This window comes from Haliaeetus albicilla, chromosome 9, assembly GCF_947461875.1.
Source record: "Haliaeetus albicilla chromosome 9, bHalAlb1.1, whole genome shotgun sequence".
Taxonomy (NCBI): Eukaryota; Metazoa; Chordata; class Aves; order Accipitriformes; family Accipitridae; genus Haliaeetus; species Haliaeetus albicilla.
This window is the reverse complement of record NC_091491.1, coordinates 32,254,145-32,269,778: the sequence shown is the minus strand read 5'-3', so window position 1 is coordinate 32,269,778 and position 15,634 is coordinate 32,254,145. Positions and strand designations below refer to the sequence as shown.

Here is a 15,634-nt window from a genome sequence, read left to right as displayed (position 1 = left end):
CCTGAAGCTGGCAACCATACAGACTTAAGCTGGTAACGAAGAACAAAGACTGTCAGGTGCTCATACTCATACTCAACGCCTCATCAAATATATTTACAGGCAGCATTTTTTTTCCCTGCACCACCAATTAATAGCAGCACTTCTACTGCTTATGCAAGCCTCCTGCCAGCATCGCACTCAGAAACACGACCGCGGCCATTTATCAGGGTGTTCACGCTAGTCCTGTAATACAAGGTTTAGATTACAGCGACTTCTCGCTAGCAAGACATGTCACAGCAACATGAAAACCAATGCCTGGGCTGACAGATTAAGGGATCTGGTGCTATCATCACACCAAACCACTAAATTAGTTGGTGCTACTGAAAAATACGTCAACAGCTGACACATTTAAATGCAAGTGAGCTTATACAGCGTCACTCCAAGAAGTGCTTAATTTTCAGGATATTAAGCTGGGCAATGAATGCAAGCCCTCCTTATATTAGGCTGCTTTTTGGTATATTCTTCAGAACATTTAATAAGAATTTAATCATTAAGAACCCCTTGAAGGATATCAGAAAATTCACATAACCAATATATTGCCCAGGTGGTTGTAACAGGAACAAGACAGTATGAAACCTGTAACTTTTTTATTTAAAAAAAAAAAAAAAAATTAACAGCTTCAGAATAGATCAAATGTAATAACTTCTCCAAAAAATACCAAAAGGTACAGTGTAAAGCATCTTCTCATTAAATACAAACTAGCATTTTTTGATGCATTGCATCAATGTTTTGCATCTATGTTGATGCAAAAGAATTTTTTTGTTGCATCCTGGCACATGGAAAATGTATACACTGAAACAGGATGACTGGCAACACTTTTATCTACTCAAATTCTAACAGTGGGACATTTTCTCCAAAAAAAATTTTCCTAATAGTAATTAAGAAAAAAACCTTAACATCATTACATTTAGTTTGCTTCTGCTAAGGTATATTTTCAACATTAAAAATAAGGGTTTAAGTACTATATAGCATCAGGATACACCCTGACTTTAAAACTGCTATACAAACAAAAGCCCTTCTACCGTCAAATGCTCTTCAACGCTGAAGTTCCCATTAAATGCTAGTTGACTGGGAATTTGAGATAAAAATGCAAGGAAACCAACCTCTGTAAGAAGTCAAATGTAAATTCTTTAAGAACAAAAAAAGGAATTAAACCCATTTCAAATACCATAAACATTTCTGGATGCAGCAAGCCAATCATTCTTTTACCTGACTGTACCTAAATCTCATTGCTATAGAACAGTGTTAAGTTCATCAGTTCCTGGTCTGGAAGCAATTCTGAACAGGTGCCTCAATTTTAGGGATCATATAAATTCAGACTGAGGATGCCCCAGTTGTTACCATCCTGCAGATTCTGATGCACAAAGCTAAGCTTAAAGCGAGCTTGCTCCTGCTTAATGCCTTACACATGCTGTCAAACCGAGGGCTTTCTTCCAGCAACACTCCCCAGTTTCAGCCAATTTCAAGATGTCTGACCACTTCTGATCAGCTTTCACATCTTACCTCTCTTTGGTATATACAAACAAGTGCCATTAGATTGCTTGCCTCTGGCTATTTGTAAGAGCCAGAGAAAACCCTCTGGGGCAAAGTATGCAAGATGAGAATCTTATGTCTGGGAGGGTAAGGAACTCTACCATACCACTGACTTTCTTGTGAACTGTTGTATTTATTCCTATGAAATTATTAAAAAAAAAAATGTAAAGTTATTGCATTAAGTTTGTGAAAAAACTTACAAAGAGAAATAGAAAGCAAAGGTTTAAGAAAAAATAGGAGACAGACATACTCCATTTACAGAGGAGGATAATGAACTTGAGCTATTTGCAATATAAATTACTCTCATACTGCCTGTGCAGTACTCCTCCAATATGATCTGGACCACTTCTAAGGGTAAGAGTAGAATAGTCTCCATCCCAATTACTTATTTTGGGTCTCAGCTAACAGCTTTATTTTGAAAGTGAGGATGCAAAACATTTAGTTTTCAAGAAAGGAAAAAAATTGAACTTCAAAAGCACAGAGAAGTACAACCAATGCTCCCATGAAAAATGCCGCTACATCACTACCAAAGTATTCATGGACTGAGGCTCTGTGCCAAACTACAGTCCAAAGGAAAGTTCATAGGCAGTCCCTAAAAAACCCTAAAATGGGGTTTGTAACGAAACACACAATCTTTACTTTAACAGAGGGGTCAAAAAAACAGATACTGAGCACTCCTAAACAACAACAAAAAAAACCCCAACCAAAACCAACTTTTAAAATTCATGTTTGTGTTTTGGTTGCAAGATGAACCAAAAATCAGTGTTTGTCATCAGCTGGGCGACAGAATCTTTTCCAACCAGGTGATGGTGCCTCTCCAGCAGATCAGTTTCCCCACTTTCCCCTCCTTCAGGGCATCATGTCTTTTACCATTCAAAGTAGAAGTAATAAAGATAGATAGCTCTGCCACCATCTTAGTAAGAACTCTGGAGAATTTCAGTGATGTATGCTGTATTCTTCTGCCCACTTTTATCTCAGTTTCTTAGGTAGGTGGGATCAGTGCTCAAGTCCATCTGTCAGATTAGCCCACTGTTACAAAACGGCTTCCTTTGTTCTGAGACAGAGCTGTTCTTTGTTCCTTCAGGATCCCAAAACGTTCGTTCAACGTCATCCCTGTCTGAAAAATAAAGTCATTTCACCACAAACGTAAAAGATGTTAGGTTAATTTAATCAAAGTAATGGAGACAAGAATATTTTTTTCCTCATTCTGTATCATCACATGACTTCTTAATTGCCTTAGATTTAAAAAAAAAAAAAAAAAGTGGTTTAATTTGATTTCGTAATTTCCCACACCATTTAAAAATCAGATTGGACTATACATCAAGAGCTTGCATTTCTCAGAATTCATTAAGAACACACGGTACACAATGTCAAGACTGAAAGTCCACTCAAAATATCACAAATTAAACTGAGGACAGACGGACTGAAAAAGGGAACTTTCACTACACTCGCTTCCCCACACAGACTCTATGCAACTTCAACAAATGCAGCATTTTAACTGTGTAAATGCAGGTTGCTTTCAAGTCCATCCAGTTGAGGCAGTAGACTGGGGTCCAAAAGCTCAATTAATTTTACAATATAGTAGTAGTCTATTTTTGACATACTGCTTATTCATGGAAGGAACAAATCCAGATCAACGCACTGATCCCGTGTAGTTTTCTACAGCTGGCAGTATAGAGCTTATTACAAGAAGAGCACCTAACTGTCACCCTGTAAGAATTCCTTCAATGACAGCACTAAGATTCTTGCACTACATCACCTGTCTTCATGAAACTTGCAAAAAATTGCTCATCTTTCAAGCCTTTACGTCATCACGTTTGATTTTTTTTTTCCTAGATGCATAGCAAAAGTTGACTTATAAATTCAGCTGTCGAGGTTCCATGCAGGCTACACATCTGAAAGCAGCTCATCCCTGAATTACGCACGGTTGCCTATTCAAGCACAGCAGGAACACCAGAAGGCTTTAAGAAATATTCAACATTTTAAATCCCAATTAAAGCATGTGGGCATGCAAAACATGAACTAGAGGAACAGGAACAGTGAGTTTAGTCACTTGCTTGAAGTTACATAGCAAGTTAGTGGAAGAACTGGAAGTAGAAACAAGAAGCAGTCACCAGTTCCCTCTTTCTGTCACTGGTGAGTCTAGGAGGAAAGTGCCTGGCTCACTGACTTTTATCTGTCTTGAAACTACTTCCACAGTTAATGAAAGAAACTGCATTTACCTGTTTTCCAACACTATTTATATCAAACTGCAATGGAACCCCTTTGGGAATCTTCTTCTCTTCAGATTGGTCCCTCTTCATGAGAAATGGTGGCACAGGAGTACGAGTTAATCGTAATTTCTGGGAACTGTGAAAGCAGAATGTTACAAAGGACACAGTGAATATGTGTTTTATGCAATAAAGCCCTAATGCTGATAGAGGTATAAATTTTTCATCAAGCCATTTGATCAGGCTCGCTGAATAGCTGGAGGGCACAAATTCAAGGTAAAAGTCAGGCAGAACTATAAAAGGGTAGCATTTGTTATTGTTATCAGACAGCAAGTGTCCTGACAGGAATCAATCTTATCTTTTATCTCTCAATCTTACTGACAAATGCATAATTTGTGGTTAATTATTCCAATAATTACAAAAAAATAAATATTGGTACAGTCTTCCTTACAGATAAAATGCTACTAATGAAAAAAGCTACTCAAGGAGATTTTTAAAATAAAACACCTCATGAAACAACAGTATCATCAACTTCCTAAACACAAATACAGCAATGCTTTCTTTAAGCACAACTCTAGCAGCATCTTTATGAATCAGCGAGGAACAATTACCATCACTCATCAACAAGATGCTCATTCATTTTAATTCAGATAGGGGAGGAAAACAACTGCAATATGGTCTGATTTGGAAGAGGCAGACAAGGTGAAAATCCACCAGTACACCAGTCTTGAACTCCACACAGCACATCAAGCTTCTAACTTGGAGATGCCTTGAGAAAACCAGATGTGATATTATTCAAACACAGCTCAGAAATACTCAGAAAGGAGCCAGATTTAGAAGTCTTCACAAGAAGCTGTGACATTGAGGTCATCTGAAATACTGCCTGCAAGGAACCTACTAAATGGCTCAGAACAGCGATTTCAGCTATGTTAAGAACATTTCAGAACTTTTTTGAAAACTCACATTGGGGTTATGATTGCTCCTGGGTTGTCAATGGATACAGTCAAAATTCCTCCACTTGTGGTAGAAGTTCGCCATCTAGTTTGAAAACACAGAAATCACTTACAAAAATGTTGCAGAAATTTCAGTCAGAGTACTTTTAAACGTGTGTCCAGAACACTGGCTAGTAAAGAATGTACAAGCTTTCGGAATATAGGCCAGTATGAAGACCACATGCAGTCAATCTACAGGAAGCTTGGCCATTGATTCTTGTATCTTTTACATTATCTAAACCTGTTCAGGGGAGCGCTAGATCACATGCTGGCAAGGTGTACCAGAACTATAGCACTGACTGAAATGTTCACTTTTTTAAAACGTTCAGCTTCCTTGCCACAGATGAGGCCAAAATGGCCCTCGCAGCAAATCAAAGAGGTGACAGACTGCAGGTCTGTGGCATATGCTGCTTACTCAACCTGTTGTGTTACCAACAAACAAGTTGCGAAGAGCCCAGCAGGCACAGAATGGTATGGGAAGAATACATGGGGGGAGAGCCGAGTGTCCACCTTGTGACCTGCCTTGCCTATTTCCAAACTGCTTCACAGACTTGTACTTGTACTACATAAAACGGAAATTACATCAAGAGCTCAGAAGAACATTGACATTTGAATTTTTCTTCCAGTCTATGCAGTATTCATGAGTGGTAGAGATTAGTCTGATCCTCTGAAGCTACCACCTTCCCCCTCATTCCTGCAAGTGTCTTATGCAAACAAACTTCTCCTGGTTAAATTAGAAGATAATTTAGGAAATAACTGAGAATAGGGGGAGGATCACTCACTGTCACTCAGTTGATATGCCTACGGGGAAAAAAAACCAACCCACTTTCAATTATCATAGCCAGAAAGCCAGAAATAAAACGAGACTCATATGAGTAACCAAACTGAAGTTTTCCAAATTAAATACTTACTGACGGGTTCTCTTTACTGTCTGATTATCAAGATCATCTGCTGACTGCACTTGGGCCTGCACCTGAAAAATGCATCAATACAGACACTGGATTTGAATACTGTTTCAGTTCCCACTGTAGCAGCCAGAAATACAGCAGTTCAAGAATAGAAGTTTAAAGCTGTTTGTACACTCTGCACAAACAGGATTGTACTTTCAGCGGGACTTCAAAGTTAACTATCCTATTAACGTTGTAAGACATTGCAAAGAAATTACTTTAAGAACACAAAATGATTTAAACAAAATTGTCAATGACAGTAATTTAACCAATAAAGAGATGGAAACATTATTTTTGAGGACGATGTCAGCAAACATACGTTTTACCAAGATACACCAAAATGTTACCAGGCCAGCAAGAAAAACCTGGCTAGTTCCTAATCTGGTCAATGTTAACATAGTGGCATATTGGATATTATGTAAGTCCCACTGCTGTTTCCAAGGTCCTTGGTTTTGTTTTTCTTCCTCCTGATCTTGTCTGTAATTCTGCAATCCATGTGGATGGAACACAGCAACTACTTACAGGTACAATGATGGCAGATGTAGAATGAGGCCAAAAATGAAAACAGAGAACACCACTATCATTCACTGCACATTCTCTATTCTCTTGGTCTTAGTCATAACAACTAAAAAAAATCCTTAAGTAACTAAAATAATAACTTGGATAACTAAAATAAATAACCCCAAAATAACTAAAAAACCCCAAAACCTAAACCCAAACCATAATCAGATTCTAAAATGTTTCTGGTCTATTCTTCACCTGATGGCAACTTTTGAAAGCTGCACCCTGCAACTACCCTCAAACACTCTGACAAGTTCCATGCCCTTCTGAACAGTCCAGCTACACTGGAATAGGAAGCCAGACTCAATGGGCTACAGTAAACTGAAGAGGACGAGTACATTTCCCTAGAAGAACCCACACCTATCTCCCAGTTGACCTCAGGTTTCTACTCAAGTCTGATATTTAAAGTTGATTCATTAATGTCAGTGTTATAGGTTAGCTTAAAACCCGTGTCACGATTTTGTTGTTGTTTTCAGTAATTTTTTTTACCTTCAGGCCCCTTCTAAACAGGAACGTTGCTTGACGAGTGTCTTTCTGCTGATTTAGTTTGTTACCAATTCTGGCAAAAGTGGACGGCATGCTATTCCTGTAATATTAATTAAGATACAGTTATCAAAAGCTTCATAGATAACATCTTAGAGACACCACTATGAAAATGCCCAACACATTACTCATAAATGGGGAAATCACTGCTTTTACATAGAAGCCTAGCACTCCTACGTCACAGGACAGTATGATTATTAATTCTGCTTTTTACCTGCTCAGTATCCTCCAGCACTTTAAACATTGCTGATTAGATGGAAAAAAAAAAAAAAAAAGGAGCAGTCTTGATATGTGTAAAGAAAGTCAGTTTACAGTTTCCGCAATAGTCACATAGTGAAAATTTTCATCATGAAGATCAGTTAAGATGCAGTTTATAAGACATGTTAATTCCAGCACAAATAAAACATGCAATAGCTTCCATAAAACTGAAGATGGCACCAGCTTCCACAAAGGCATTTTATTTAGAAAGTTCATTAAATCACTGCTGTCACTTCAAAGCTACTGAAATTCATGTTGGCCATTTCCATATAGGCTGCCTATGATTTAAAAGAAGGCAGAATACCAAGTGTTCACAAATAGAGGTACTTCCCGAGTGCTCTACACGGTAATAAATATCTGGCTTTGTATCAAGACCACATCTGTCCCATGCTTGGCTTCCAGATTTGTAGAACTTCATACACATGGTAGTCTTGACCGTATTACTACTGCTAGCACCTACCATCTACTCTTGGACTCAGTCCTGTCAAACAAGACTCAATATGGAAAGTTGCCAAGAAGAGTTCAGAAAGCAGACTGTGTATTTTACCTTCTGTTTAGTGGGGCAGGCCTCCTGAGGGCTGGAGCTTGTTTTCTCTGCATTTCAGATTGTCTCTGCAGGTTTGTTTTCTTTTTCAAAACTGGGTAATTCCGCTGTGCATTCTTAAAAAACAATAACTATATATAGCATATATGTATACTGTATATACACAAACACTTTTCCTTCAATTTCCATTTCTTCACAAATCCAAAAGCAATCCTTATTCTACAATACTGAATGAGATGGAGCAGGCAATGTTGCATTGGAGGAGCACAGAAGAGGGAGCCTACTGACGGAGTTCAGTGTTCTGCAAAAACTTCCATTTTTGTAACAGGCATATGCTTAACACTTGCATGTCAGCTGAATCATTAGTTTGTAACAAAGCAATGCAAAGACAAGAAATCCTAGAAAGTGAGGTTTTCTTGTAAAAATACAGCAACTGCCTCCATACTTGCACAGAATATACTTCTGTACTTCAATTTTCATGACTTGCAACCCAATTAAATGTTAAAAAACTTTCAAACCTAGTCATTAATCACCTCCCTCAAAACAAACAAGAGCTCAGCTAACACATCCCCAATTTAATAAAAGGTTGTACCAGATGTCTCCATTTTATATTTCAGTAGCACTGTTCTGAAGCCATCACGTTTCATTTTTTTAATCTGTTCTTATGTGAACCACTAGAATTGCATTAATTACCTTCTCGCTAAGCGGCTGTCTGTTCAGAGGACTAATTCCTTTGCGTGAACCCATTGCTTTCTTGGCTGCCAAGCCAGTTATAACTCCGTAAGGACGCTTCTTCCCTGCTATCTTCTTTCTGCGTCCCAAACGATTTTTACCATAACCTGCAACAAGCATGAAGAGTTCAACAATTCTTATTGAAAGAAAAAGCTTATTGCTTTAAGATGCTATGCAGGCAACTCAAGTTATTTGGCTGCACACTTCAAGCCTTAGAGCAGAAGCTATCACTACACTTGAAGACAATTTGGTCATTCAGCTATTTTAGCAGGTCTGGCCCAAGCCCTAGCACAACAATGATCAGCTTCTCATATAGATCAGTTTTGCTCTAGCTCAATGCATTAATTTCTGTTAAAAATCTGTTATTCGACATGTCTACAGGGAGAACTTAGAGTCATTCTGGCATAGAAAACTACCAAAATACTCTGAAATGGAACTTCATCAAGTGCTTAATAATACAAAACCAAAACCAAACAAAAATAACCCAGCTCCCTACCCATTCAGCAAACTTTAAATTACCAGTTTAATTTAAAGGAAAGAAAAAAAGCAACTTCAAAGTTTATTTATTTAGATCAGTGGTTCCCAAGAAACGACTTAAGAAAAAAGAACATAGCAATTGGCCCACAAAACCATCTTAAAACAGCGTATGAATTGCATTGCACTTAAAGTGTTTTCAATTAGAAGTCTGCATGGTAGTCTGGACGAAACTGAGAATTGAAAGCAGCCTTTGAATATAAAAGGCTTGTAAGTCTGAGGTCGGTAGTATAAACATCTCAAATCTCCAGTTACAAGGGTTTGGTTAACCCTGTCTGGAGCCATTTAGCTTCACACTATGAATACAGACCATGCTTCAGTTTTATCCCCAGGTACCATCCCCTCTAGAACCTCAGACTGGAAGATACATTTAAGACTAAGGAGTCATCTCTACAGCAACAGACATATCTAGTTTTGACATATCTGACTTGATAGCGTCGATAATAAATCTGTGCTTCTTCATGAGACAGGAGCCATCACATGAGGTAAGCCATCGATCAGAACCCAGCTTAGATAAATTTGCCATGGAGAAACTGCTATGTACCCACATTTTGTGGATAGTTAGCAAATGCTCTTCTTTTCAAATACAAAAGCTGAGAAACAGGGTTACTTAGGCTGAAAGGAGCCTCACGAACTCTCTGGACCAACCTCTGCTCAAATAAATGACAACCTCAAAGTCAGCTCAGTCTGCACAGGGTTTTGTGCAGTTTCATTCTGTGTATCACCAAGGACAACTTTTATTTAAATGAACAATGTTCTTCTCTCTGTTTCTCCCCCTCAAAGGCTGAAAAGAGTCCCAGCTCAAGTTCCCTGCTTCTTTCCAGAGAGTTTGGCAGCCACTTGTAAAACCACAAGGAATTGAATGCTGTTGATCATTTGTGGTTTCTGTAGCTGTCCACAAACAATAGAGGATTTGCTACTTATCAGAATAACTTCAATGGCAACAGAGCAGCAATAAATCTATTGGTCATAAGCTACTAATAACTAGAATGGTCAGAACTATTTAATAATACCTTCTGCTCAAAAAATAACATAGAAGAGGTTTGCTTTCAATGAGATAAAATGTGTGGAGCTGTATAGGAGGGAGCAGTTAAAGCTATTCACAATGTTTCAACATGTCATGAGTCTGGCAATTTTGCAAAAAATGTTTGCTTTTTCCTAGAACAAGGGCAGACAAGGAGGGAAGGTTCCAAGAGAGAAAAGTAACTGCCAAGATGATTGTATTTAGAATTTTATGTTTGCAGCTCAAGCTCCTCCTAAAATTCTAAAATCCAGTACTTGCTTCTTTTGTGTCCGTTAGATCATAAACAATTGCATTTGACAATGGCGGTCATAAATAGAAGCCTACATGTTTGATAATCTACAACTTAAATTCACTTACTCTTCACCCACACAAATGTTCTTACACTTGGGCTGACTGATGTATTTTCCTGCAGCGTCAATGCACAAGTAATACCGCCATGTTGGCCTGTATAAAAAGCAAAACTCCTCTGAGCCCTGAGAAACACATAATTCCACTGATCCCCAAAGACATTTGTGTCTAAGATGCTAATGACAAGCTGCTGCTACAACAAACATTAAGGAAGACAAAAATAAAATGGGGATCACTGAGAATACACCAGACAGATGTGTATTTGTTTTAAATGAATGCTACTAAACAAGAAATTGCATGTATTAACTTAAAACACATAATTAGCTTCTATTGAGGTGGTAGGCTTTCTGATTAGATGGTATTTTTCCATATGTAGATCATCCAGCACTGAAGAGGTACTTTTCAAAATTAAATGTAAGCAAAACCAGTCTATACTTCATGCAGGTGCTGGCCATGAACTAGACTAAAACTGGGAATCATTTTAGAATATGACTCCTGTTTATCAAAAAAACCCTGACACTTACTCAGGGAATCTACACTAAAGCTGTTACTGTGCACTTCACTCCCTGCCTATATGATTTTTCCCCCCTTTTGTATTCCACTGTAAAAACATTGTCTTAAGGAGGCTGATACGATACTTCCTTTGCATCCCAAGCTCTTAACAAGAAAAGCTGACTCAGATGCTGTGCACTATCCATTTATATATCCCATAGCCAGCATTACAGTCTGCAGTAACAGCTATTTTGGGAACGCCTACTAGGAGAATTCTACCTAACAAATATTTGCACAAAGCTCTGAGCTTTAGCAAGGCCTCCACATTTCCTGATAGACAGGCTTTGGCATAAGCACACTTTCTATCCATCTCTGAGAACGGACAAAGTATCAACACAATTTCCAAAATTAAAATAAACTTAAAAAAATCAGAAAGAAAGCCAATCCTTCCATGAGTCAAATAGAGTCCCTCAACACCTAAGTTCCCTGTTGGCCAAACACATCAATTACCTTCTCATACCAAACCAGAAACAAAACCAAACATAAATGGATCACAAAGAACTGAATTATAATCAAACCTGCACGTAACACTATTTGAAAGACACCCGAATTGACCATGTCAATCCGTACATTTCATGAGGTTACATTTCAGCTCAAAAAAGACACTGTGCAATCCACATTATGTTCGGCATACACACCTTTCTGCTGTTGGATTCCCCACTTGGAGCTTGGTGTCCTGAACTGTCGAGTTCGATTCTGCTGAAGCCCTCTTTTCATTTTGGGGGAATATTGCTTTCTCTCTTCTTTCTTGTTCAGTTTAATTATATCATCTGTAAGAAGAAAATAAAAAGAAAAAATTGTCATACTGCAGACATATTCTAGTTCTGAAGAAAAAACCCTAGAAGCTTGGAGTCATGGGAAACAGACCAGTTAATCTTGCAAAGTCAACCCATACAAGTTACGGTTCCAGAAATATTATTGCTATAAAACATCCAGTCCCTGTTAGTCTTACAGTACTTATTTGTAATATAATGCTCTAGCAAAAGAGAAGCAGTTCCGTACATCCAGAAAATCCAAGAGGCTTGAAAGATCATGGCATTTAGCCCAGCACTAAATTTTAAATTTAATAACTCCATTCATTTTTGCATACCGTTAAAGAAAAGCTAATCCCATCTCACTCCCAGACTTTGCAGATTCCAAACAAAATGTCAATCACACCTCAGTTCTTCCATCCTAAGTTACTTAAGAAAAAAATCACACAGAGAGAACTCAGCCTATCAGTTATCTTCATATGTTCACTGAGGTTAAGATGATGGGAAAAAAGCAAGCACAACTGCTCTCCCCAGGTACCTGCAATCCAAAGCAATCATCTTATCTATTATCCAGGGAAACTATGTTGGACAAATTATTAATTGGTTTAAAAATATGTGTAAGACAACAAACTGATGAAAAGTGAACAGCAGGTCCGTCAAGTGCAAATCATGCCACACCAGTCTGCTTTCCTTCACTGACCTGGTAGCTGGCTCAGGAGATAAGACTTGGCATGCTTTTATTTGACTGGTAGCTTGTTTACGAAAACACCATGAAGAAAAATGTCAAATTATATTTATTGCATCTAGATCATGAGAGCACAACTGATAAAACCACCGTGTTTCAACAGAGAGGTACCACAAACATGTGGACATCCTTTTTTGAGTCAGGGAGAGATGGGAACAGGGTTACTGTGTTTAACAGAGTTCATATGGACTCGGATGGGGTAGAACAGAGAAAACAGCGTAAAAAAAAAAACCAACCACCAAAATCACAACATTCCTATCCAATGTTTTGTATCCTGCTGAAGTAAAGCTAAGAGAAAATCGGCTTACGTTGCTGCAAAAATGATTGAATATTCAGAAAAAATCTATTAGGATAAGGAATACTGATACAGGTCACTGAGGGTTTGATTTCTATAGAATCTTTACCAAAAGGATCATCCCTGGAGCAAGGATTACCAAACTATCTTTTTTATACAACAAAGGAAACCAAAGCCACTTCAAAATGGTATACACCTCCAAAATAGTAGAAACGATCACTGCCAACAGCAGTACTCAACCAGGAGTGTTATTTGAACTTAGCACCACTAACAAAGTGATGTTCAACAAAAACTAAAATGTCCAAAGCGTTAGAGCAGAATATGTAATTCTGCGTAATGGCTACTTCCATTCCTATCTACCAGTGATACAAAACCACCATGGTCAGAAAGCACAGATCCTTGCTTCATAGTTCATCTGCTCCATCTTAAATCCCATTTTTGCAAGTTAGCTGTTGCTGTACACAGGGTTATAAGTTTTTAAACAAAAGAACTTAAGGTTCAGCTATTCTCTTATTTGGGGAAATGAAGGATATCTAGGACTTTATGCATTTGTTAGCCAAGACACACCCACACACAACAGCTTCTTAAACAGAAAGTCACCATGACATCACAACAGTCCTTTGCAATTTGCTATTAGTCAATGTCCAGGATATGTCGTAGTGTCTAACCAAAAGGTTAACCTGGCCAAGAAACATTAAAATATATGAAAATATAACTAGCTGCTCAGAATCAGTAACTATTAATCTTGGTAACCCTGGAAACAAAGATTCCGTGTGCTATATTATAAGTAAAAACAGATCTATAGAATTAGATGAATGCTGTAATGCTACTCCACATTCAAACAAACTCTAACTGTCATTTCACAAATTATCTCCATTGCCAAAACAAAGAAGTCCTCTGGATTATTTACAGCTGGAAAAATTGTACAAATCCTCTTATTTTAAGGTGGTCCACAAAGGCCGAGTCTACCGTTAACATTCTAGTTCACATCACGATTTTGTTTTTTGAAGCAAGTCTCCTGATAGTACGTATCTACCATGCTCTGGTAGTGTCATGGAGCAGTCTTGGGGTGTACAAAATAATTTTTTGTTTGTTTTTTGGATAAAACTAAACGGGAAGATGCACTCCAGGAAGACACCAAACGTGTCCCCAACTGTTAAGGGGATTCCGTGCATAGGACCAGAGCAGAACTACTCTGAGATACCTCTCCAAACTATGTATAGCATAGATGTCAGGTTCTCAGATACGCTCAGGAGACACAGTTCTGCAGATCTGTAATGAGGCTGTGCAACTTCCTAACACACACAACCAATGGGAGGACAGGGGAGAAAGGGGTAGATTGCCACAGGAAACTACGTGGTAGAGACGACATCACGCTTGATCTGACTGGTAAAGCATTGCAAAGGGGTTACAAAGGAGACTTGCCATTACCGACTTCCGAACCTGGGAAGAAAAAAATCAAAAAGCAAGGCCAGCTGAGCGGCAATCTAACCACCCCCGCCCCTGCAATTACGAGCGCCAGGCGAGGCCCTGGGACGCTCCCCGAGTGCCACCCAGCAAAGGGCCCGGGCACCGTGGGCCTGACCGGCGCCAAACACACGGAGCGCCCCGCTCTTCAGCCTGCTCCGGACACCCAGACGGAACAAAGGGGACCCACTCCAGCTGCTCCCTAGCCAGGGACGGCGACCCCGCGGGCCCTGGCCCCTGGGAGCCCCGCTGCTCCCGGGGACGCAGCCGGGCCTCGCCTCCCGTCCCCGCCACGACGGGCCCACAGGCCCCCGCAGCCAGCCTCGCATTCCGCCCCCCCGCCGCGCTCTAGCTGTGGTAGGGTCCTCCCCCACCCCGTCCCCGGCCCGACTTGGCGCAGGCCGCCTCCCTACGCCCCCCGTTGCTTCCGCCCGCGCCGGTGCCCGGCAAAGCCCGTTGGTTCGTTCCGCCCCCCCGCCCCGGCCCCAGCGCTCGGTTCAGCCCGCGCCCCTCCGCCCCCTCCCCCACAGCGGCGGGCCCGATGCGCTCTCCTCACCCAGGGACATGTCGATCTTCTCCAGGCTGTCGCTGCTGCCGTTCCGGGCCCCCGCCGCAGCCGAGGAGCCCGAAAGCGGCGCCGCGGCCCCGAACCCGCTCATGGCTGCCCGCAGGACCACCGCCGCCTCCCCTCACCGCCTCGGCCAGCCGGCCGCACGCATGCGCAAGGTGCGGCCGCGCAGGCGCCGCAGCCCGCGCCCACCCAGGCGCTGGCAGCTGGCGCATGCGCAGTAACCCCACCACAGTCCCGGCAGCAGGCGCCTGCGCCGAGGAGAGGAGCTGCCTCCCCTCCTTCCACCCCCTCCCGCTCGGGAACCGGCGCGCCGCCCCCTGCCGGCCGGGAGGAGCAGGTACAGCGGGGACGGGCACCGGGACGGGGGGCGGCCCCTGGCCCGGTGGGGCCCGGTGGGGCCCGCAGGTAACCGGCTGGGTGCGGGCCCGGCCGGGCCATCCAGAGGCCGTTTGCGGGAGGGCTTCTCCAGGGACAGCGTGAGGACCTGCCTGCCACATCGGACCGGGGCCGGGGAGTGGTGGGGGCTGCTGGCGGCGGGGCGCGGGTGCGGCCGGGGGCACAGGGCGGTTGTGCCGCAGGGTTCGAAGCCGTGGGGTGGCCGGAGGGCCGAGATGTGGCGGGGTAGGGGAAGGGTGTTCGGCTGAGAAGCTGAACGCGAGATGCCTTCGCCTGCGACCCCGGTGCAACTGAGGGAAATAACCCGTTCCGTAAAGAGCCAAACCAAGGCAGGCTAGTTCCTAGCGGAATTGTGTCTCCACGCATCAAACAGCAGGGTTCAAACCAGGTTCCCGCTCCAAAATATCATGTTAGGCTTAAAATTCCTGCTTAGAAACAGAACAGCATGACTACTGAGGTTGTGTTTTCTTTGGGTTCTTTTCGGAGTTGTTACCTTCCCCAGCTTTTGGTCAGAATCGCATGATTCAGAAATTCAGGAGAAATAAACAACTTGTTTTTTGAACAAGGAATCTAGTGAAGCCCTTCCCCCCC

General features: G+C 41.4%; 1 protein-coding gene across 2 annotated transcripts; it reads right to left on the bottom strand.

Annotated features, from left to right (window-relative positions):
- Positions 1-609: 609 nt before the first annotated feature.
- Positions 610-14,812, bottom strand: FYTTD1 (forty-two-three domain containing 1). Of its 2 annotated transcripts, none has more exons than XM_069792475.1 (9): positions 14,633-14,812; positions 11,456-11,587; positions 8,321-8,466; positions 7,631-7,758; positions 6,772-6,868; positions 5,686-5,747; positions 4,746-4,820; positions 3,795-3,921; positions 610-2,689 (listed from the first exon to the last, which is right to left on the bottom strand). In XM_069792475.1, exons 1-9 carry the CDS (start codon positions 14,733-14,735, stop codon positions 2,594-2,596), a joined length of 966 nt encoding a protein of 321 aa, XP_069648576.1. In that variant the 5' UTR covers positions 14,736-14,812; the 3' UTR covers positions 610-2,593. The 2 variants fall into 2 exon arrangements, with proteins under 2 accessions (XP_069648576.1, XP_069648577.1); XM_069792476.1 differs by having other exon boundaries at positions 7,631-7,743; positions 14,633-14,806.
- Between the last annotated feature and the right edge of the window lie 822 nt (positions 14,813-15,634).

What these genes read in the sequence shown, in the direction of transcription:
- FYTTD1 (XM_069792475.1), bottom strand. Translation starts at nt 14,735, where the DNA reads ATGAGCGGGTTCGGGGCCGCGGCGCCGCTTTCGGGCTCCTCGGCTGCG. An exon ending in GAAGATCGACATGTCCCTGG is followed by an intron (nt 11,588 to 14,632) that starts GTGAGGAGAGCG and finishes TTCTTCTTACAG; the next exon opens with ATGATATAATTAAACTGAAC. An exon ending in CCTGCCCCACTAAACAGAAG is followed by an intron (nt 6,869 to 7,630) that starts GTAAAATACACA and finishes TTAATATTACAG; the next exon opens with GAATAGCATGCCGTCCACTT.